The sequence below is a fragment of the Saimiri boliviensis genome, chromosome 4 (assembly GCF_048565385.1).
Source record: "Saimiri boliviensis isolate mSaiBol1 chromosome 4, mSaiBol1.pri, whole genome shotgun sequence".
In the NCBI taxonomy this organism is placed as follows: domain Eukaryota; kingdom Metazoa; phylum Chordata; class Mammalia; order Primates; family Cebidae; genus Saimiri; species Saimiri boliviensis.
Window position 1 is genome coordinate 151342907 of NC_133452.1, and position 24299 is coordinate 151367205.

General features: G+C 44.9%; 1 protein-coding gene across 1 annotated transcript in view; it reads right to left on the minus strand.

Moving 5' to 3' along the window:
• Positions 1-25: 25 nt before the first annotated feature.
• The window catches only part of TBC1D7 (TBC1 domain family member 7), a 46962-nt gene continuing 22688 nt past the window's right edge, over positions 26-24299 (minus strand). Inside the window, exon 8 of the mRNA XM_039462635.2 lies at positions 26-24080. Within this exon, the coding sequence (XP_039318569.1) occupies positions 23994-24080 (87 nt within the window). The 3' untranslated portion in view covers positions 26-23993. The remainder of the gene's footprint in view (positions 24081-24299) is intronic.

The following is a 24299-nucleotide window of genomic DNA, read 5'->3' on the forward strand; positions in this document are numbered from 1 at the left end:
AAATTATTGTTTGTCTGATGATGTATGCAGTTTCTTTAAAAACAAACCAAAAAAAGTCTAAAAAAAAAAAAAAAAAAACACAAAAACCCTTGACTCTGTGTGTTTTATCAACCAGCAGCAGAAACCACCACCAATGCTTTGACTGGGAAAGGAAGGTTGGGGGAATGGGAGAGGTCAGCTTGTCTGTAAAATCTATAGAAAGAGTGAGTGGACACACAGGGTAACCGCATGTCTCTGGTATTATTGGGGGAAGGAAGTATTGTAGCACATACATTAACTTTCTAGAAGACTTTTGTGTACTTTTTTTCTCAACCTTTTTATAAGAATATCTAAAATGTCAACTGTCCTTTGAACGATCTGGGAATAATGAACATAAATTTAACTTGTTGTGAAATCACTCAGGGTCATCTCTGTAGTATCAGTGATCAGATAGCCTTATAGCAGCAATGCCTTGGTAGGCCTTTAGGACTGTCACTGCCCCTAAGCAAAAGCCCCAGGTGACTTTGTGAGTGCTTATCTCTATTCTATCGCCTTTTTTTTTTTTTTTTGAGACAGAGTCTCACTCTGTCACCCAGGCTAGGGTGCAGTGGTATGATCTCTGCTCACTACAACCTCCACCACCTCCTGAGTTCAAGAGATTCTCCTGCCTCAAACAGGATTTCATAATGCGGGCCAGGCTGGTCGCAAACTCCTGACCTCAGGTGACCCACCCGCCTCAGCCTCCCAAAGTGCTGAGATTACAAGTATGAGCCCCAGTGCCCACCCTCCATCTCCGTTCTTGAGAAGCCTGAGTATTTGATCTATAAAGCAAAGAACCTCATTGCATAACATTCGTTACTAACTTGTTGCTTTGAAGGCTTTCAGCAGAAGCAGAGGGGCTGCATTTCAGGTGGGTGAGGTTGCTGGGTAGCATGTCCTTGGTCCAACAGTGCAGAAAAGCTGTTCTGGTTGAAAAATAGTTCAGGTCCAGACGAATTCACAGCTGAATTCTACCAGATGTACAAAGAGGAACTGGTTCCATTCCTTCCGAATCTGTATCAAACAATATAAAAAGAGGGAATCCTCCCTAATTCATTTTATGAGACCAACATCATCCTGATACCAAAACAAGGCAGAGACTCAACTAAAAACACTTCAGGCCAATATCCATGATGAACATTGACGCAAAAATCTTCAATAAAATACTGGCAAACTGAATGCAACAGCACATCAAAAAGCTTATTCATCACGAAAGTGGGCTTCATCCCAGGGATGCAAGGCTGGTTCAACATACGCAAGTCTATAAACATAATCCATCACATGAACGAAACCAAAGACAAAAACCACATGATTATCTCAATAGATGCAGAGAAGGCCTTTGACGGAATTCAACAGCCCTTCATCCTAAAAATTCTCAATAAACTAGGTACTGGCAGAACATATCATAAAAGAATAAAAGCTATTTATGACAAACCTACAGCCAATATCATACTGAATGGGCAAAAGCTGGAAGAATTGCCTTTGAGATCAGGCACTAGACAAGGATGCCCTCTCTCACCACTCCTATTCAATATAGTATTGGAAGTTTTAGCCAGAGCAATCAGGCAAGAAAAAAAAAAAAAAGCCTATTCAATTAGGAAAGGAGGATGTCAAACTGTCTCTACTTGCAGATGACATGATTGTATATTTAGAAGACCCCATCATCTCAGCCCAAAATCTTCTCAAACTGATAAGCAACTTCAGCAAAGTCTCAGTATACAAAATCAATATGCAGAAATCAAAAGCATTCCTATACACCAATAACAGCCAAATCAAGAGGGAACTCCCATTCACAATTGCTACAAAGAGAATAAAATACCTAGGAATACAACTAACAAAGGATGTAAAGGACCTCTTTCAAGGAGAACTACAAACCACTGCTCAACAAAATAAGAGAGGACACAAACAGATGGAAAAACATACCATGCTCATTGTTACAAAGAATAAATATTGTGAAAATGGCCCTACTGCCCTAAGTAATTTATAGATTCAGTGCTATCCCCATCAACCTACCAATGACCTTCTTCACAGAACTGGAAAAAAACACTTTAAACTTCATATGGAATCACAAGAGAGCCCACATAGCCAAGACAATCCTAAGCAAAAAGAACAAAGCCAGAGGCATCACACAGCTGGACTTCAAACCATACTACAAGGCTACAGTAATCAAAACAGCATGGTACTGGTACCAAAGCAGAGACACAGACCAATGGAACAGAACAGAGGCCCCTAGAAGCAATACCACACATCTACAACCATATGATCTTTGACAAACCTGACAAAAACAAGGAATGGGGAAAGGACTCCATGTTTAATAAATGGTGTTGGGAAAACTGGCTAGCAATGTGCAGAAAGCTGAAACTGGACCCCTACCTGTCACCTTAAATAAAATTAACTCCAGATGGATTAAACATAAAACCTAACATAAAAACACTAGAAGAAAACAGGCAAAACCATCCAGGGCATAGGCATAGGCAAGGACTTCATGACTAAAACACCAAAAGCAATGGCAACAAAAGCCAACATAGACAAATGGTACCTAATTAAACTCCAGAGCTTCTGTACAGCAAAAGAAACCATCTTTAGAGCGAACCAGCAACCAATAGAATGGGAAAAAATTTTTGCAGTCTACCCATCTGACAAAGGACTAATATCCAGAATCTACAGCGAACTAAAACAGATATACAAAAAATCCCCATTCAAAAGTGGGCGAAGGATATGGACACTTTTCAAAAGAAGACATATATGAGGCCAAGAAACATGAAAAAATGCTCATCGTCGCTGGTCATTAGAGAAATGCAAATCAAAACCACACTGAGATACCATCTCACACCAGGTAGAATGGTGATCATTTAAAAAAATCTGGAGACAACAGATGCTGGAGAGGCTGTGGAGAAATAGGAACACTCTTACACAGTTGGTGGGAGGGTAAATTAGTTTAACCATTGTGGAAGACAGTGTGCCGATTTCTCAAGGATCTAGAAATGGAAATTCTATTTGACCCAGCGATCCCATTACTGGGTATATACCCAAAGAACTATAAATCATTCTACTATAAAGACACATGCACACATATGTTCATTGCAGCCCCGTGTACAATAGCAAAGACCTGTAATGAACCCAAATGTCCATCAATGATAGACTGGACAAAGAAAATGTGGTACATATACATCATGGAATACTATGCAGCCATAAAAAACGATGAGTTTGTGTTCTTTGTAGGGACGTGGATGAATCTGAAAACCATCATTCTCAGCAAACTGACACAAGAACGGAAAACCAAACACCACATGTTCTCACTCATAGGCAGGTGTTGAACAGTGAGAACACATGGACTCAGGGAAAGGAGCATCACACACTGGGGGTAATTGCAGGGGGGCTAGGGGAGGGATAACTTGGGGAGAAATGCCAGATATAATCAAAGGGGGAACAGAGGCAGCAAACCACCTGGTTACGTATGCACCTATGCAACAAACCTGCATGACCTGCACATGTACCCCAGAACCTAAATTAAAAAAAAAAAAAGGGTGTTGTGGGATAGGGCAACTTCGCACCATGCTGCTCAAACTGCACCTTGTCTAGGAATCCCCTGGGGGTCTTGTTAACATGCAGGTGCTGACTCAGCAGGTCTGGATGTGGCCTAGGAGTCTGCATTTCTAACAAGCTCTCAGTACCTGCTGATGCTGCCAGTCCAGGAATCCCACTTCTGAGTCGCAAGGGCTGGGAAAAGAATCCCCAAAGGGAGCCATCACTCCTTTGCCTGAGCTGTCTGAGCGCCCCCATGAAATGCTCATTTCTTTGCTGGGAAGCAGCAGGGAAGCCCGCTGGATGCTCAGGTCTGGCAGTATTTGCATCGGAATGTCTGAGCCCAGAGCTCTCAGCAGCAGTGGCTATGACAGAAGGGGCAAGTAATTTACAAACAGGTTTTCATATTTCAAAAATCCAACAGTTTCTCCTTCATTCTGTCCTTGCCTCCCTTCCAGAGCTCTCTGACTTTTGATAAATTAATCTGAGAACTTGATTGTAAGTTTTAGGGCATTGAAACAACTAGTAAAAAAAAGTCTCGATAAAGCTCCTAGCAGACTGCCTGGCAAGAGGGAAGGAAACTGGCCATAATCCTTTATGGAGGGAGCCCTTTCCCAAGGAAACAAAGGTTGTGGCTACACATTCTCCGCAGGAATAGGCAGCCTGGTGTGTCTACTGCATCTGTTTATCTGGGCCTCAATTTCCTCTTCTGGAAACAGACATTGAAGTAGATATTCTTAATGTCCTTTGGAGTATCAGCTGCCCATGATTTGGGAATACTGGAATTTTTAAAACTTTCAACTCAGTTGTTAGCAAAGAGTTAGCTTTAAAGCAAGTCCTGCTGAGGCCTGTCTCTGAACAGTTTAGATTCATCTCCTTCAGGTCACCGTAAATCTGCCAACCCTCCCCACCACACATTGCCCTCCTAGAGAGCTGGATGTCCCCTGGGACCTGCCCTCCCAGTGCCTTCATGGGGCCTCATCCTAAAGCTGCCATCAATCAGGTTATCTGACATCCTTCTGCCTCCCCCTGCCTTTGAGCAAAACACCCTGGAGGGCTCTTGGGACTTGATGAATGATGCCTGTGACACAGTGTTGTCCCCTACAGCAACACAGGTTTGAGGGGGTTCCATCAATGTGGCTACTTAACCTGTTAATCCAAAGGACAAGTTTGATGCAGGAAACGCTCCCTGGCTCACTCTCCACAGGTCCTAAGCGATCTTCAGATAACTCCCTGTCTATGGCTGTAGCTCAGATCTGTCCTGAGCCCCTGACCCAGGTTTTCTAATGTCACAAAGCAGCAGGGTATCACAGAATACTCTGCAACTTGGATGGAGCTGGAGGCCATTATTCGAAATGAAGCAACACAAGAGTGGAGAAGCAAGCATCGTATGTTCACCCATAATTGGGAGCTAAGCTATGAAGACGCAAAGGTGTAAAAATGATACAATGGATTTTGGGGACCAAGGGGGAGGGTGGGAAGAGGACGGATCAAAAAAAAATACACATTAGGTACAATGTATACTACTCGGGAATGGGAGCACTAAAATCTCAGAATTCACTGCTATGTAATGTATCCATCTAACAAAAAAGTCACTTAGGGGGCCAGGCACAGTGGCTCACGCCTGTAATCCCAACACTTTGAGAGGTTGAGGCAGGTGGCTCACCTGAGGTCAGGAGTTCGAGACCAGCCTGGCCAACACGGTGAAACTCCATCTCTACTAAAAATACAAAAAAATTAGCCAGACATGGTGGCGGGCTCCTGTAATCCCAGCAATTGGGAGGGTGAGGCAAGACAATCACTTGAACCTAGGAGGCAGAAGTTGCAGTGAGCTGAGGTTGCACCACTGCACTCCAGCCTGGGCAACAAGGGCGAAACTCTGTCTCCAAAAAAAAAAAAAAGCCACTTGTACCACAAAAGCTATTGAAATATAAAAAATACAGGTATACTAATTTTTGAAAAAGGTTCTCACCCCACCTGGATGACGGCAGCCATGGTCTCCTTGCCTGTGGCCTCAGCCATCCAGTCCTGCCGCCAGAGTCATCTCTCCAACCTCAGATGGGCTCACCCCACCCTCCTGCAGCAGTCCCCACTGTCTTACCCATCAAGCCCCACTCTGCAGTCTGGCATCCTTGGTGACATGTGGCCCCTGCTCACTTCCGCCATCCTCACCTCGCGTCCCCTGCTACGTCACCCTGCTCAGGGCTCCCTGAGCAGAGCCTTCTGGTTGGTGTGGGCCAGAACTCCTGCGAGAGATGCTGTTGATCTGGCCGTGTCTTGTGGCAACCACCTCAGGGACAACCAGGGTTTGACAAGGGCCTTCGGGCACTGAGCAACTAAGCTTCCCTGAAAGGAGTCCGAGAGAGATTTCACACAGGCAACCTTGGAACTCAACGAGGAGCATACAAAAAAAAAAGTATGAACAAATAGCTGTCTTCCTCTAACACCTGGCAGGTGGCACCCCTGATTTCTAACTCTGGCTGGCTGGTCACTTGATTCCCACCAGTAGCTCCATTAGCAGATCCCACACAGTAAACACTTACCATATCCCAGGCACTGTGTTAGGCCATCTTCATGTACCATTTCCTTAACCCTTACGACACCTTGGTCACCGATAAGGAAACCCAAGTCCCCATATGTGGGCAAAGTCACACCGATGGCAAGTGGTGGAGGAGTTTCCAGGTCTGCCTGACTCAAAGGCAATGCCCTTAACCTCCCTGCTATGCCAATGTGTCGTGGCTTTTCCTCTATCTTCTTGAGTTCACACTCTCTCAACATCCACCCAGTTACCCCATTTGCCTGTCGTGTGTAATTACAGTCTTCCAACACCAAGGATCACAGACTGGGAAAGATAACCGACATTCAGCAGTTTAAAACATTCACCTTAGTCGTAAGGAAAGAGCCCCAGCTCCCAGCTCCTCCCTTTTGCACAACTTTGTCCTTGGTGAAGCTGAGTCTCCCCCTTCCCCACTCTGTGGGGAACCTCCCAAAAGTATCTGACAGTCAGCCAACATTTATGACTTCCTGGAAGGGAACTAGAAGTCATGAACAAGGCACTTGTACAGTGTAGGTCCCACCTGGAGCTGCTGCAAAGGCAGGAAGAGAAGGGCACGCTACCCAGTGGGAGGGAAGAACACCAGACACTTCATGGTGGATGAGCGTCCAGTCCCTTATGCAGAAGCTGTTTTCTGGGAGCAAAAAGGGTTCTGCTCTTAATCAAATAATGCTCTCCACATTTCATAATAAGGAGCCATGATCATCCACTATTTCCATAGTGGATGATTCCATAGGGTAACACTGCAGAGGAAGGCAAAAGGCCCTCATTAAATATACTCATGAATTCGCCTGCAGGAGACAGGAATAGTAAACCAGGGAAACGGAATTAACTAATTCTTCCATTAAGATGTATCTACTCTGAGCCGGAATTCTAGACTGGCTGCCCTTCCTCATCCATGATGAAGACGTTGCATCTTCTGTGGTTCACAAAGGTGTAGTGTTTCCTGTGTGGAGATACCATTGCTGTTCTGCCTTTAATTAAAAAAAAAAAAAAGAGAGAGAGAGAGAGAGAGACAGAAATGGCAGAAGGGAGGGAGGAAAATGCTGTCTGTTCCTTAATCACCAACCTGGAGTGGTCACTGACACCCTGTCCACTGTGGGGAGGAGGGTCACTGGGGTCTATGGTCCATTCAGAACCCCACCCAGAAGAGGACAAGTAAGTCTCCAGCTACACAGGTAAAAAATACTTCAGACATGGATTGAACTTCTTATCTCAGAAAAGTCCTGAGCATGGACAGAATCAGGGTAAGGGTTCTGGTCTGACACAGCAACCCTGTGGCCAGTCCCCGCAGCCTAGCAGGCAGGCCACTGTGCCTGCTGAGGCTGTAATGCCTGAAGCATGTCTGGGGCTTTATGGCTTAACACTTGGGCCTCCCAGAAGGCCTTGCCCACCATACTGAAGCCCCAGCATGCTGCTTCTGCAAGGCCCTGGGGTTAAAATAGCAAAAATGCCATCTGGCAAGAGGCCGGCTTTGTTCAGACTGTGTGCTGCCTTGTCACTGGGGTGGTGGGAACATTTTCCAAGCCACCATTAGCATGTGAGCTGTCACTTGGCCCAGCCCCCCAACCCATGCCCCCAGCCCACAGGTCAGTATCCATGCAGCCATGGCAAGAGCCCCTATGGCAGGTGAGCCGCCTTAGGTTTCCCTCAATTCCATCTCACTAACTTGGCAATGACAGCTTTAAAGCAGGCAGGACAAACCCCTTCTTTCTTCCTAGAAAACTACCTGCAACAAGGCCGGGCGTGGTGGCTCATGCCTGTAATCCCAACACTTTGGAAGGCCGAGGCAGGCGGATCACCTGAGGTCAGCAGTTTGAGACCAGCCTGAACAATATGGTGAAACTCCATCTCTACTAAAAATACAAAAATTAACTGGGTATGGTGGCAGGTGTCTGTAACCCAGCTACTCAGGAGACTGAGATGGGAGAACCCCTTGAACCCAGGAGGTGGAGTTTGCAGTGAGCGGAGATCACACAATTGCACTCCAGCCTGGGCAACAAAGTGAGATTCTATCTAAAAAAAAAAAAAAAAAGAAAGAAAGAAAGAAAACTACCTGCAATAACACACTCGTTTTTAGGCTCCCAGGAGTTGGTGCTGAGGAAGGATCCTTGGGGCTGGGACATGGAGGAGAGCCGCCGGTCACTGCAGACCCTCTTGTCCTGGTTGCTTTTCCCTCCTGTTAGCACATGTTCCTTTTCCATCAAAAAATTTAGTTACAGTTATTGGAAAAAAAAAAAAAACCTCAGAAAGAATATATAGGGCTGGCTGCTTTTATAGGACAAAACATGAACAGGAAAACTTAACTTGTGTGTAACATGCGTACCCAGACAGGCCTTATTTCAATCATATCCAATTTTTAAATCCAGGAACCAGCCACAGTAAGGAAATGCAGGCATCTTTCAGGCTGTCCAGCAGCTGGGCATAAAAACAGAGACCCGCTGGGCCACACAATGAGAGGCTCCAATAGAGCCATCCTAGTTCCACTATCCCCAGTGACCCCACTCTGTGCGGGGAGGTAAATGCGTCTCTTGATATTTTTGGTTGAATGTAAAGGCATGGCTTTGGACCTCCGAGAATCAGCTATCTATGCATGAGTGGAAATCCTGCAGGTGCTGAACATTAACTGATTGGGGTGGGGAGGAGGGGAAGGACAAAGAGTGATGGCTTTGGGTTTGGAGAGTGGTTGAGTGATATTAGAAGCAAAAGTATCTCGGATTTGGACAGCAGAGGTGTGCACGGTTCTGCTGTGATTTCAATCTTACTATATAGGCTCTCGTCAACAGGACAGAGCAAATGCTCTTTCTTGACCGGACATTCAGCCAGCTCAGAGCAAGCAGCTGTGGTAGAGCCACTTAGATTTGAGCAGCAAAGCTGTGAGGGGAGGTAAGATGTTACCTAGGCTGCCTCCCAGGCCTCAGCATCACGCTTAGCAGCAGGTGGAGGAAGACGCCAAGGCAGGTTTCTCGAACCCAAGGGAAAGCTTCTTGTGCTGCCCCAGCTCCTTCCCAACAAAACCAAAGACCATTCATGCTAAAATGAGAACTTAGTCCAACCCTTCTGGTTGCAACGGAGGAAGGTGCTCTGCTGCCCTCAGCACACCAAGAGGTGGCAGCCCTAAAGAAAGCACTGGAAAGTGGGGCATAGTGGCCCATGTCTGAAATACCAGCATTTTGGGAGGCGGAGGTGGGTGAATCTCTTGAGCCCAGGAGTTTGAGAGCAACTTGGGCAAGATGATGAAACTCCATTTCTACAAAAAAACTAGCATATTTCTTTCTTTTTAAGTAGCATTAAACCTTTCATCATTAGCTGAAATCTACATTCCCTGGGCCCTTGCTATTCAAACTATGGTCCCCCTGGACCAGCAGCATTAGATTATCACGTAACTTGTTAGAAATACAGAACCCCGAGACAAACACAGGAGGTGATCCAAGATGGCCTAATAGACACAACTCCAGCACACATCACCCAGTGAGAGAGACGCAGAAATCCAGAGATCTCCTAGCTCCAACCGAGGTACCTGGTACATTTCAACGGGTCTGGTGCAATGGTGAGCAAAGCCCACGCAAGGCGGACCGAGGTGGGGAGGGGTGCTGCTTCACCCAGAAAGTACATCTGACCAGCAAGTCAAAGGCTCCCCCTCTGGCACTCCGGTCCAGATACAGAGCTTCCCCCAAAGCCTCAGCAATACACAGAACAGGGGATCTTTGCCAGTCAAGGGCTGGGAATAAGCTCGGAGTTGAATAATCCAGTCCTGGATTGGCACACAGACCTAAACAGACGCATAAGCCCAAAAGGCAGCCGGGAGAGCCTGCTGACTGAGCTATTGCCCCCTCCCCACACCCAGACAGAGAGGGAGCTGTAAAGAGGAGAAGCTGGATGGGCCCCTACCCCATGACCAGAGAGAGGAACCTGAAAGAGGGAGATGGTGGGGTGCGGCTGGGCGGGTCCCTACCCTCCCCTACAAACCCCAGAGGGCTGAAGCTCTGACTCTAGTGGGTTGCGCAGCCAGTGCCACAGTCAGAGCTGAACCCTGAATCATCCAGCCCAGTGGAGGAAGGGCACAACCCACCATTAGAGGGGTGGGACTGGGCTACATGTTTTAACAAAAAACACAGGAAGCCTATGTAGCAACGGGACAGCATTCTTGACAACCCAGTAGCACCTACAGGTCAGCAGAAGAGGTGAGCCTAATCTCCCAGTATAAACAAAAAAGACAAACGAAGCTTCCCTAGTAACATGAAGGAGTCCTTAGAAACCCAACAGCGCCTCCACAGGCAGACAAGTGACCTCATCAAGCAACTCCCTAACACCACAGCCAGGTAAATCCACAAATATGGGGGAAAAAAAAACAGCACAAAAAAGATGAAACCAAAGACCAGCTCACCTCTTCTCCTTCAAGGGATCACAACTCCTCAACAACACAGGATCACAACAGGACCGAGAAGGAGTGTGACAATTTGACAGAAACAGGCTTCAGAAGGTGGATAATAACAAACTTTTCTGAGCTAAAGGAACACGTTCTAACTCAATGCAAAAAAAAAACCAAAAACCTTGAAAAAAGGTTAGACGAAATGCTAACTAGAATAACCAGCTTAGAGAAGAACATAAACAACTCGATGCAGTTGAAAAACACAGCACGAGAACTACATAAAGCAAACACAAGTTTTAACAGCCAAATCGATCAAGCAGAAGAAAGGATATCAGAGATTGAAGATCAACTCAATGAAATAAAAGGAGAAGGCAAGACAAGAAAAAAGAGTGAAAAGATATGAACAAAGCCTCCAAGAAATACAGGATTATGTGAAAACACCTAATCTACGCTTGATCGGTGTACCCAAATTTGATGGTGAGAAATGAATCCAAATTGGAAAACACGCTCCAGGATATTATCCAGGAGAACTTTCCAAGCCTAGCAAGGCTGTCCAAATTTCAAATTCAAGGAATACAGAGAACTCCACAAAGATATTCCTCAAGAAGAGCAACCCAAGGCACATAATCGTCAGATTCACCAGGGTTGACATGAAGGAAAAAATGCTAAGCGCAGGCAGAGAGAAAGGTCAGGTTACCCACAGAGGGAAGCCAGTCAGACTCACAGCAGATCTCTCAGCAGAAACCCTACAAGCCAGAAGAGAGTGGGGGCCAATATTCGACATCCTTAAAGAAGAGAACTTTCAACCCAGAATCTCATATCCAGCCAAACCAAGCTTCGTAAGTGAAGGAGAAATAAAATCCTTTACGGACAAGCAATTACTGAGAGATTTTGTCACCAGCAGACCTGCCCTACAAGAGCTCCTGAAAGAAGCACTAAGCATGGAAAGGAACAAGTACCAGACACTGCAAAAGCAAACCAACTGGCAAAGACCAAAAATGCAATGAAGAAAATGAGTCAACTAACGGGAAAGAAAACCAGCCAGTAACAAAATGGCAGGATCAAATTCACGTATAACAATATGAACATTGAATGTAGACAGCCTAAATGCCCCAATGAAAAGACACAGACTGGCAAACTGAATAAAAAGTCAAAACTCATCAGTGTGCTGTATTCAGGAAACCCATCTCACATACAAAGACATACATTGACTCAAAATAAAGGGATGGAAGGTTTACCAAGCAAATGGAGAACACAAAAAAGCAGGGGTTGCAATCCTAGTCTCTGATAAAATGGACTTCAAACCAACAAAGATCAGAGGAGACAAAGAAGGACACTACATAATGGTAAAAGGATCAATCCAACAGGAAGAGCTAACTATCCTAAATATATACGCCCCCAACACAGGAGCACCCAGATACATAAAGCAAGTTCTTAATGACCTAGAACGAGATTTAGACTCCCACACAGTAATAGTGGGAGACTTCAACACTCCACTGTCAATATTAGACAGATCAATGAGAGAGAAAATTAACAAGGATATCCAGGACTTGAATGCACAGATGGACCAAGTGGATCTAATAGATATATACAGAACATTCCACCCTAAATCCACAGAATATACATTTTTCTCAGCACCACATTGCACTTACTCTAAAATTGACCACATCATTGGAAGCAAATTACTCCTCAGCAAATGCAAAAGAACGGAAATCGTTAACAGTCTATCAGACCACAGCACAATCAGACTAGAACTCAGCCTCAAGAAACACACTCAAACCCGCACAACCACTTGGAAACTGAACAACTTGCTTCTGAGTGCTGACTGGATAAACAATGAAATGAAGGCAGATATAAAGACGTTCTTCGAAACCAATCAGAATGAAGACACAACTTACCAGAATTTCTGGGACACCTTTAAAGCAGTGTCGAGAGGGAAACTGATAGCAATAAATGCCCACATAAGAAACAAGGAAAAATCTAAAATTGACACCCTATCATCAAAATTGAAAGACCTAGAGGAGAATGATCAAAAAAATTTAAAACCTAGCAGAAGACAAGAAATAACTAAGATCAGAGCAGAACTGAAGGTGATAGAGACACAAAAAAAACCCTTTAAAAAAATCAATAAATCCAGGAGCTGGTTATTTTAAAAGACCAACAAAATAAACCGCTAGCCAGATTAATAAAAAAGAAAAGGGAGAAGAATCAAATAGATGCAATAAAAAAAGATAAAGGGGATATCACCACTGATCCCACAAAAACACAAAATACCATCAGAGATTACTACAAACAGCTCTATTCACATAAACCAGTAAACCAGGAAGAAATGGGTAATTCCTAGGCACTTGTACTCTACCAAGACTAAACCAGGAGGAATCTGAAACCCTGAATAGACCAATAACAAGGGCTCAGGTAGAAGCAGCAATTAATGGTCTACCAACCAAAAAAGGTCCAGGTCCAGAAGGGTTCACAGTTGAATTCTACCAGATGTACAAAGAGGAGCTGGGTCCATTCCTTCTGAAACTGTATCAAACAATACAAAAGGAGGGAATGCTCCCTAATTCATTTTATGAGACCAACATCATCCTGATACCAAAACCAGGCAGAGACTCAACTAAAAAGGAAAACATCAGGCCAATATCCATGACGAACATCGACGCAAAAATCTTCAATAAAATACTGGCAAACAGATTGCAACAGCACATCAAGAAGCTTATCCATCATGACCAAGGAGGCTTCATCCCGGGGATGCAAGGCTGGTTCAACATACGCAAATCCATAAATGTAATTCACCACATAAATGGAATCAAAGACAAAAACCACATGACTATATCAATAGATGCAGAGAAGGCCTTTGACAAAATTCAACAGTCCTTCATGCTAAAAAACTCTCAATAAACTAGGTATTGACAGAACATATCATAAAATAATAAAAAGCTATATATGACAAACCTACAGCCAATATCATACTGAACAGGCAAAAGCTGGAAGAATTCCCTTTGAAATCAGGCACTAGACAAGGATGCCTCTCTCACTACTCTAATTCAATATAGAATTGGAAGTTCTAGCCAGAGCAATCAGGCAAGAAAAAGAAATAAAGGATATTCACTTAGGAAAGGAGGATGTCAAACTGTCTCTACTTGCAGATGACATGATTGTATACCTAGAAGACCCCATTGTCTCAGCCCAAAATCTTCTCAAACTGATAAGCAACTTCAGCAAAGTCTCAGGGTAGAAAATCAATGTGCAGAAATCAAAAGCATTCCTATATATCAATAACAGACAAACAGCAAATCAAGAGCAAACTCCCATTCACAATTGCTACAAAGAGAATAAAAACGTAGGAATACAACTAACAAAGGATGTAAAGGACCTCTTCAAGGAGAACTACAAACCACTGCTCAACAAAATAAGAGAGGACACAAACAGATGGAAAAACATTCCACGCTCATGGTTAGGAAGAATTAATATCGTGAAAATGGCCACACTGCCCAAAGTAATCTACAGATTCAATACTATCCCTATCAAGCTACCAATGAGCTTCTTCACAGAACTGGAAAAAACCACTTTAAACTTCATATGGAATCACAAGAGAGCCCACATAGCCAAGACAATCCTAAGCAAAAAGAACAAAGCCAGAGGCATCACACAGCTGGACTTCAAACCATACTACAAGGCTACAGTAATCAAAATAGCATGGTACTGGTACCAAAGCAGAGACACAGACAGAACAGAGGCCCCTAGAAGCAACACCACACATCTACAACCATCTGATCTTTGACAAACCCGACAAAAGCAATGGGGAAAGGATTCCATGTTTGATAAATGGTGTTGGGAAAACTGGCTAGCAATGTGCAGAAAGCAGAAACTGGACCCCTACCTGTCACCTTAAACTAAAATTAACTCCAGATGGATTAAAGATTTAAACATAAAACCTAACATCATAAAAATGTTAGAATAAAACCCCGGGCAATACCATCCAGGACATAGGCATGGGCAAGGGCTTCATGACTAAAACACCAAAAGCAATGGCAATAAAAGCCAAGACAGACAAACAGGATCTAATTAAAATTCAGAGCTTCTGTACAGCAAAAGAAACCATCATTAGAGCAAATCAGCAACCAACAGAATGGGAAAAAATTTTTGCAATCTACCCATCTGACAAAGGGCTAATATCCAGAATCTACAGAGAACTAAAATAGATATACAGGAAAAAAACAAACAACCCCATTCAAAAGTGGGTGAAGAATATGAACAGACACTTTACAAAAGAAGACATACATGAGGCCAACAAACATGAAAAAATGTTCATCGTCACTGGTCATTAGAGAAATGCAAATCAAAACCACATTGAGATACCATCTCACACCAGTTAGAATGGTGATCATTAAAAAATCTGGAGACAACAGATGCTGGAGAGGATGTGGAGAAATAGGAACACTCTTACACAGTTGGTGGGAGTTTAAATTAGTTCAACCATTGTGCAAGACAGTGTGGTGATTTCTCAAGGACCTAGAAATAGAAATTCCATTTGACCAAGCAATCCCATTACTGGGTATATACCCAAAGAACTATAAATTGTTCTACTATAAAGACACATGCATACATATGTTCACTGCAGCCCTGTATACAATAGCAAAGACCTGTAACCAACCCAAATGTCCATCAATGATAGACTGGACAAAAAAAATGTGGTACATATACACCATGGAATACTATGCAGACATAAAAAAAACGATGAGTTTGTGTCCTTTGTAGTAGGGACTTGGATGAATCTGGAAACCATCATTCTCAGCAAACTGACACAAGAACAGAAAGCCAAATACCACATGTTCTCACTCATAGGTGGGTGTTGAACAATGAGAACACTTGGACTTAGGGAGAGGTGCATCACACACTGGGGGCAGTTAGGGGGGTAGGGGAGAGACAGCAGGGGGTGGGGAGGGAGGAGAGGATGGGGAAGGATAACATGGGGAGAAATGCCAGATATAGTATGCACCTAAAGTAAAATAAATTTAAAAAAAAAAAAGGAAAAGAAATGCAGAACCCAAGGCCCACCCTAGACCTATAGACAGAATCTGCAGTTCATCAAGATCACAGGGCTCCCAATGCACATTCAAGTTTGAGAAGCACTGTTCCAATGCAATGCCCTAAAGAGCCTGCAGTGGGCCTCCACTCCCCTAAAAACCTCTTCTTAGGAAGCAGTGTCCTCTAGGACTCTTAGTCTCTGGCAAGACTCTGTGTCACAGTGCTATTCTCTTGAGAAGAATGCACATTATTTAAACACTTACAGAACTATAATACCTAGTTCCACCCTCCTGGGTAGCCTGTAGTCCCAGCTACCAGCTACCCAGGAGGCTTAGATGGATCACCAGAGCCCAGGAGCTTGAGGCTGCAGTAAGCCATGATTGCACCATTGCATTCCAGCCTGAATGACACACTGAGAAACTATCTCAGAAAAAAAAATTGTTTTTAAGCAAGGACTAGAAGCTGTATTGCTGCCAGCACCCAAGCTTCACCCCACGAACTCCTTCCCTGCTGCATTAGCACTGGCCACTCTTCCACATCCCCACACCATCATCCTGAGATACCCCTACCCCAGCACCAGTGGAATGAGTTTCGTACCCTGGCACTGTGCTGGTCACTTTCATGTCTCATCCCCATTTTCCAGGTGAAAGGGCTGTGGCCAAATAAAAACAGCATCACACAGCTAGGAAATAGCAGAGCTGAGCAAAGAACTCTCAATCTGATTTCCTTGCGCCTAAACCACTAGTGAATTCCAAAAAGGGCAGTCAGAAGGATGATAGTTTTAGACATTGATTTAAACCTATATCTGCCTTGCTAAACCGCATCTGCTCTGGTGGTGTCAGTTAGCTTTAGGTCCAACAGTCTTCATGTAACCAAAAACTCAAATAATAGTGGCTGAAACAAATTGAGATTTTTAAAAATGTAAAGGCAGTCTGGAATTAAGCCAAAAAGAGCTTGTGTGGCAGTGACACCATCAATGTGTAGCTCTATTTTTCAGCCCACGATCCTTACCATGTGGCTTCCATCCCTGATGTTGCCTCACATTCCAAGATAGCTGCTGAAGCTCCAACCATTACATATGTGTGTTTCAGGCATAAAGTAAGAGGAAATGCCAGAAAGAGGAAATTCACCGGCCAGCTGAATAAATTCTCTTTAAAAACCTTTTCTGAAAGTCCTACCTAATGACTTTGCCTTCCATCTTACTGGCCATTCCTTTCAGCAAGAGGGACTGGGGTACAAGGTTATGTTAACACTCCTGCCTCAGATAAAATTGGGTCTCGTTAGTAAGAAAGAGGAGAGGCTGAAGAATGAGTAGGTGATTTTAAGGTAGCTGGTGGTTGGTGAGCTGCCACAGAGCTGTCCTTGGTGATGAGCTGATATGGGATAAGGTCAGAATGAAAACACTTCCTACCAGGGAGAGGGAACAATTTGTGAAAAACATTCACATTTCAGTACTGAGATTTTATTCCAGGTTTGATGAAGTGTTTTTCATACTTTAGCAACAGCTTAGAAATGAGGTCAGACTAATTTAAAAATGAGAAAAAGGCACGGGCAGGTGGCATATTTCTTTTGCAATCAGCGTTAAACCTTTCATCATTAGCTGAAATCTACATTCCCTGGGCCCTTGCTACTCAAACTGTGGTCCCCCTGGGCCAGCAGCATCAGCATCATCACAGAACTTGCTAGAAATGCAGAACCCAAAGCCCAGCCGAGACCTACAGACAGAATCTGCAGTTCACCAAGACCACAGGGGCTCCCAATGCACATTCAAATTTGGGAAGCCCTGTTCCAATGCAATGCCCTAAAGAGCCTGCAATGGGCCTCCATGCCCCTAGAAACCTCTTCGCAGGAAGCAGTGTGCTCTAGGACTCTTGGTCTTTAAGAAAACTCTGCATCACAGTGCCACTCTCTGAGGAGAATGCACATTAAAACACTTGTAGAACCTAATATCTACCAACTCCTGTGCCAGGCGCTGGTCTCAGGACTCCATGTGTGTTTCTGTAGCTCATCCTCCTAATCACTCTGTGAGGTGGGAGCTCTTATTCTCATCCCCTCCCCTGGTTTACAGGTAAGGACATGGTACCGAGTTACCCAGCCAGACAGCAACGGGTCCAGGCAGATGCTGCCTCTCTGGAATGTTTTGCCCAGATGGAGAGATTTTAAGGCTCAGAGAAAGATGGGGCAGTGTTCAGTGTTCAGTGTTTCTGAATGAGAGCGCAGCCTGGTGAAGTACACTCTGGACAGATAGCTGGGATGCCTGAGTTCCAGAGCTTGCTCAGTGATTGTAACTTTATATAAATAACCCACTAGACCACCTGGAACCTCACTTTTCTTATCTGTGTATGGGATGATTTGCAAGCTCTCCTCCAGCTCGGACATTCCTCAGGTCCAGACGTGCCTTCCGTATGATCTGAAAATCAGTCAGCCTTAGCAGCCACCTCCCCTAACTGGCTTTATTCAGGTTCACCCAACTGCTACCCCGACTGGCCACAGCCCAACTTGGTCTAGACACCCAGATGTTGGATACCCTGCGGGGAAACTACATACCCACCCGAGCAATCAGAGACAAATAAACACAGCTGCTGCCAGAGAAGCCCCCAACTTGACCCAGCTGGAGGGGAAGGAGCTGGGCAAAGATGACTTCCTGTAGACTTTCGGACTGAATTAGACTTGGCATGAAAGTTCACAAAGGGAGCATTTGGCCATGTGAGTCAGTTCACCAAGGCTGCAGGTGGGATATTCCCCCGCTGCCTGCCCACATCAGAAAGGGCTGGCTGTCTACCTACAGACTGGCTGGCAGAAATCAGAAAGAAGTGGTACAGGAAAAGCCACTGAGACTTAGTTGAGGCAGAGGCTTTTTGTTACCCCTCTCCCCTGGCACTTCTGCAGGGCACATATCTGGTCAACAGATCTAAATGGAGTGGAGAGCGTTTTAGAGTGTCACAGTGGACCCTCCGCCATGCCCCTTGCTCACCAGTCCCTGCACTGCAGTAGACACAAGGGAGGCTCCTGGTAGCCCTGCATCTGCTGTGGGATGCCTCCACCCACTTGGTTCCATGTGACTGGCCCATAGGCAGCCCCAAGCTCAGGCCAGACCACAGCCTCTTTCCCACGGATATAGGAATTGGGCCTCAAGACTCTGTCCGCAGAGGCCGGACCTGTAACGTATAAATTTAGTGTCTTAGGGTAGGACATCTATCAGAACAATCCAGACTGCAGAGACACAGGCTCCAGACACAGCCCCCAGACACAGCCCACATACCAGTGGATCATAGACAAGAGGACGAGAGGGTCCAGGGTCTCTTCAGTCCTGTCCGAGACTCCAAGCCCTCCCTCTTTAGGTTCTCAGCCTCACCCCTGCATCCTATAATAAAGTCTCCTTTAAGAAAGCTTGCTTCAGAACAACTCTACTACTTGTCAATGGCGGAGTCTTAATGCTGAACCAGGCACTCCCATATTCAACAAATATTCAAGCACTAGGAGATGGGCTTGACGCTGGGGGAATCAGAAAAACAGTAAGTCATTATCACTAACCTCAAAGAGGTCACATAAATCTGGGACAAAAACAGATCATTCTAAACCAGTGTATTGGTCTCAATGTTTGTCTTCCCCTAAAATTTGTGTGCTAAAATCCTAGCCCCCAGGGTGATGGTTTTTGGAGGTGGGGCCTTTAGAAGATGGTGAGATCATGAGGGTGGTTCCTCATGCATGGGATTAGGGCTCTTATAAGGGGCTGAACACCCAGAGTTCATTCCTTCCACCAGGACACAGCAGGAAGGCACCACCTATGAGCCACACAGAGGGTCCTCACCAGACGCTGAATCTGCCAATGCCTCGGGTGTGCTAAAGGCAGCCCCTGGCCTCAAGAATCCTGCATCTTAGAGGGAAACCACAGGAACACTTAATAAAAGTTCAAGACAACCAAACAAGAGGCTCCCAAATAATTATTGCTAAATGAGCAGTCCCTGAAATGTTACAGAAATTCAGAGGGAGGAAAATACACTTTGAGCTTGTCAGTTAACGAATTTTCAGAGCAGGTAGAGCTGAGTTAGGTCCATGGAGTAGATTCATGGAGTAGAGTGTGCCCAGCCACACTCTTGGAAATGATGCTTTTGAAAATTAAATATCCACAAGGTACAGTGACTCACGCCTGTAATCCCAGCAATTTGGGAGGCTGAGGCAGGTGGATCAAGAGGTCAGGAGATCAAGACCATCCTGGCCAACATGCTGAAACCACATCTCTGCTAAAAATACAAAAATTAGCTGGGTGTGGTGGTACGCACCTGTAATCCCAGCTACTCGGGAGGCTGAGGTAGGAAAATCACTTGAACCAGGAAGACGGAGGTTGCAATGAGCCAAGATCGAGCCACTGCACTCCAGCCTGGAGACAGAGCAAGACTCTGTCTCAAGGAAAAAAAAAAAAAGAAGAAGAAAAGAAAATATTAAATATATCCACAGAGTTCCATGTTTCAAAAAGTGTTTTCACAGCCAACTCGTGATGCTCATGAGCACGCTAGGGAGGAAGGGATGTAACAGAATCGCTGTTTGATGATAGGGAAACCAAGACACAGAATGAGTGATCGGCTTAGGTCACAAAACTGGTGAGTGGGGCAGATGCTCGTGCTCCCTCCCTGATCCAAGGCTCTTCCTATCACCTCTTCCATTAATTGGGGAAGAAGACATAGAATCATACATCTCAGAGGAATTCTATCCTTCCTCTGGAGCTTCTGGACAGACTCGGTCCACCTCCTCCCTGGTGTGGCAGCACAGGAGTTGAGAGTTTCTTTTAGAGATGTCTGGAACAAAACGTATACTTGTTAAATATGTCTCCCCCAAATGACTGTACACTCTGAGAGGGCAGATACCATGTCTTGTTCAGCGATTAAGTTCAGTACCTGGCCCATAATTAAGAGTGTATTCACATATATTACATGGTTGAATGAAAACAATTAAAAGGACAAATGAACCAAACAGATCCGATCAGAAGAGTAGATGCCTGACATTTAGAAGCAAATCTTCCAGACTAGGTGTGGTATGTCAGCCTATAATCCCAGCACTTTGGGAGACCGGGGTAGGTGGATCACGAGGTCAGTTCTAGACCGGCCTGGCCAATATGGTGAAACCCCATCTCTACTAAAATACAAAACTAGCTGGGCTTGGTGGCACATGCCTGCAGTCCCAGCTACTCCGGAGGCTGAGGCAGGAGAATTGCTTGAACCTGGGAGGCAGAGGTCGCAGTGAGTAGAGATCACGCCACTGCACTCCAGCCTGAGTGACAGAGCAAGACTCCATCTCAAAAAAAAAAAAAAAACAAGCGAATCTTCCAAAGCTTCTCCTCTTTGCTGCCCCCATCTCAAATCTTCTTAGTGTTATGTCCAGAGGGTAGGCAGAAGTGGGGAAAAGAGAAATGCTAAAATTACCAGCAAGCACCAGGCTGCTACTTATTAAGACTCTAGGGAAAGGATGATGAAGAAGAGCAGGAAGTGTCCAGCACTTAGCGTGAGCTCTGGTAGTCCCCAGTGCCTGCTGTGTTAGTTCTTGGTAACTGCAAAGGAAAACTTCGGTATTAGGTATGAGTTGGAGGTGTGAATGTTAAGTGCTTGCTACGAAATTCGATTTGGAGTTCTGCTTAGTCAGGACAAGCTTCTAAGATTCTTGTGTGTCCTTCTCTGATGACATTCTCCACATCCCTTTGTCATTGTCCTGGAGTAAAATCAGCCCCCAGGCATAAGGTGGGGAATTGTCACATCATCTAGCAACTGTCCACTCACTTTTAACCTCTCCAAGGCAAGGCTGACAGAGGAACCAAAGTAGAAAAGGCGACCAGTCAGGAAAGCCATGAAAGGTCAGCACCCCCACCGTGGTCCCCCAAAAATCACTACTACCCTCTGTTCTCCTCACCACCGTACTTCAACACCCCTCCCTCCTACTCAAACCAGTGCCAGCTCTGGAGGAACACCAGATGATCTAGAAGCCATAGCTTATGCCAAGAGCCACGGGCAGTTTCATTTGGCACAAAGTCTCAAAGAGAAATGCTCTTTGTTTTCACCACCAGAGGGAATGCCATCAACTCCTGCTCCCCAAATTCCCACACTCCTTTCCCTGTCAAGGGCAGAGGAAAGCACATTCTGGCCCTTCCAGACCCAAAACACCCAGCTAAAGACAAAAGCTGCTGACCCTATGTGATCCAGGCAGATTCACTGTCCACACCCCCACACCTCACCAGGCTCCCCAAAGGCTGTCTTGGCTGGAGAACTTGGGATGTCACTCTGCGGCTTATGGTCACAGAGCTCAGGCAAGCACTGTCACTTGGGCCATCTGGTCTTGGGCATCTAAGTTCTTTGCTTACCCTCCTTATACCCACTGGCTTCCCTCAGGTTCTTCAGTTTCAGAGAGAAACAAAAAAAACTTGATTCACCATGGGGAGGTGATGACCACATGACAGGGAACTTACGTAATTCAAGACCGTCATACCCAGAACTACAGTGCAAGAAGGTCCTCAGAGCTCCTTCAGCACGTCATGCGATTTGAATGTTGCTCCATAATTTTCAGGAAAACTTTCCATTAACAAGGAAAGTGCTTCATTTTCATGAACCCTGACCTCAGAAACCTGACCTCATTTCCTGAAACAGCCTGGACAACACAAGCCTGTGTGCACACAATCCATCCATTCAATTTGTCATCAGGCCAAAGCCACACCCCCAACACACACACACTCTCCAACCTTCCTTGGCCTTCCTTTCTGCTGGCTAAGAGGACTGAGACCTTCTCTCATCTGTTTAAGACAAATCTCCCAAAGGGAAAGAGCAGAAACTAAATTTGATCATGTTAAGTTCCAGCTTTCCAAGGGCAAGGAAGAATCCCACGTTTTAGCCGCAACAATTTTGTGACAGGAAGCGTGGGTTTTAATATATGAAGAAAAACTTCTGCAGTATCCTGACAAAATGTTTTGAGGAAAAGGCATATGGATGTATTTTTATCAGGAACTGCACTCCTCCCGCAAGACAGCAGGCACAAACATTTTCAAAACACTTAGGTCTCGGCAAAGTGAAATTCTGCTATGAAAACGAAATTGGATGCTCATCCTCTCCAGCACTTTCTCATGGTGGTCCTTAAAAAAATCACTCTGTCATTCAGTATTTTAATAAGGAAAAACTCTTGATGGTATCACATTGGCTAACTTCAAGAAAAAAACTGCTGCCCCACACCCTAGAGCCAGAAAGGTTTTACCAAACTGGGTTCGACAGAATATACTTGCAGAATATCTATTTTTAGAACCCTTAGCAGTACAGTAACAGTCTTCCATTTCAGATCAGCTGGCCTCCAGCCACATCAGTGAAGTAAGAGGAACTTCAGCCCCTAAGCCTTCCTGCTCCCCAAGAGCACCAGGGCTCCTACATAAATGGTTAGCAATAAGTCATGTTTTATTAAAGTTTTAACTCTAGGCAGCAATTTTGCTTTAAAAGGTTTCTCTTTGGAGTGCATTTTTGTTTTAAAAAATTAAATATTATTAGATGTGTTAGTATTCAGAAGCAGCAGATTTCAACAACTCACACTTCCTCTGAACTTTTTTTTCAACAGGTATTTCACACAATAGGGAGGGCCTGAATTCTCAGAATTGTACCTCTGTAAGTTCATCGCTGCCCTCCTCTTTTAGGGGGTGGGTGGAGAATCCCACTCACCACTCAAGCTCTGGAAGGTCTGAAGGCAGAACCAGTGTGAAACAAAAGGTCCGCTTTCACTCACCACTCCCAAAGCCGGGAAATATCCAGCGAAGAGTGGCCATGACGTGGCATGAGGTGGCCCAGGGGTCATGAGTGGTTCACCTTCACCGGCCATTTCTCTCACTTCTTTAGCGTGTGGCACAATGCTCCCTAACATCCCACCTTTATCAACCTGTCAAGAAAAAACATGAGTGCAGCAAAATATCAAACAAGTACTTGCTCCTAGGAGCAATTCAAACACACTTTGTTCAATAATGGTTTCATTCCAACTGGCCCAAAGAGAAAAAAAGAGTAAGGAATTTTTTAAAGCCTATTTAACAAGATGAAGCCTCAGAAGGCAGCTGGCTTAGATGCAAACACGTGCTGCACCAACAAAAGCCAAATCTGAGGTGTCGACAAAAGGAAGTCACTCTTAATCTAGAAATAGACCTTAAAAGTAGCTAGCTTGGGGCTAATGAGAGGCAGGGCAAACTTAGTTACGCACTGCTGGTTAACGTACCCACTCACCCTGATTAAACCGCTTGAAAATCGGGGAGCTATTTTCTAACAACCCTTTTGAAATGCTATTGAGAGATGAACTTTACATTTCTATGTAACTTCAAGATGCTGCTCCCAAACACAGCCACACCAGGTATTTCAATTAAATAATTTTATTGGGGAAAAAAAATCACTTTCAGCACCAAAGCAAGAAAACTATTACTCAATCAGTTTCCCAGATCACATGCAAAGAACACAAATGCTCAAGACGGTCCACAACCAGCGGCTGCATTCAGCTGGAATGGACCGGGGTCCCACAGTGTTTGTGCCACAAGTCAATGGCCTTGCTCACGATCGCGTCCGAGCTGTCCTGGGGAATCTGTGGACAAGCAAACCAGTCTTTGTGAAATTTCAGTGTTTACAGCTTGTGTGTCTTCCCTCATTTGCTGTGGCATAAAATTTACTTCTATGGGAGTTTTCACTGTTTTTCAGAAACTGACAGCATAAAAGGCTTGTGTCACATACTACCTGAGGACAGGAAAGAGCTCTAGTGTCAGCCTGACTGGGTTCAAATCCTGCACTGCTCACTAACTGTGCA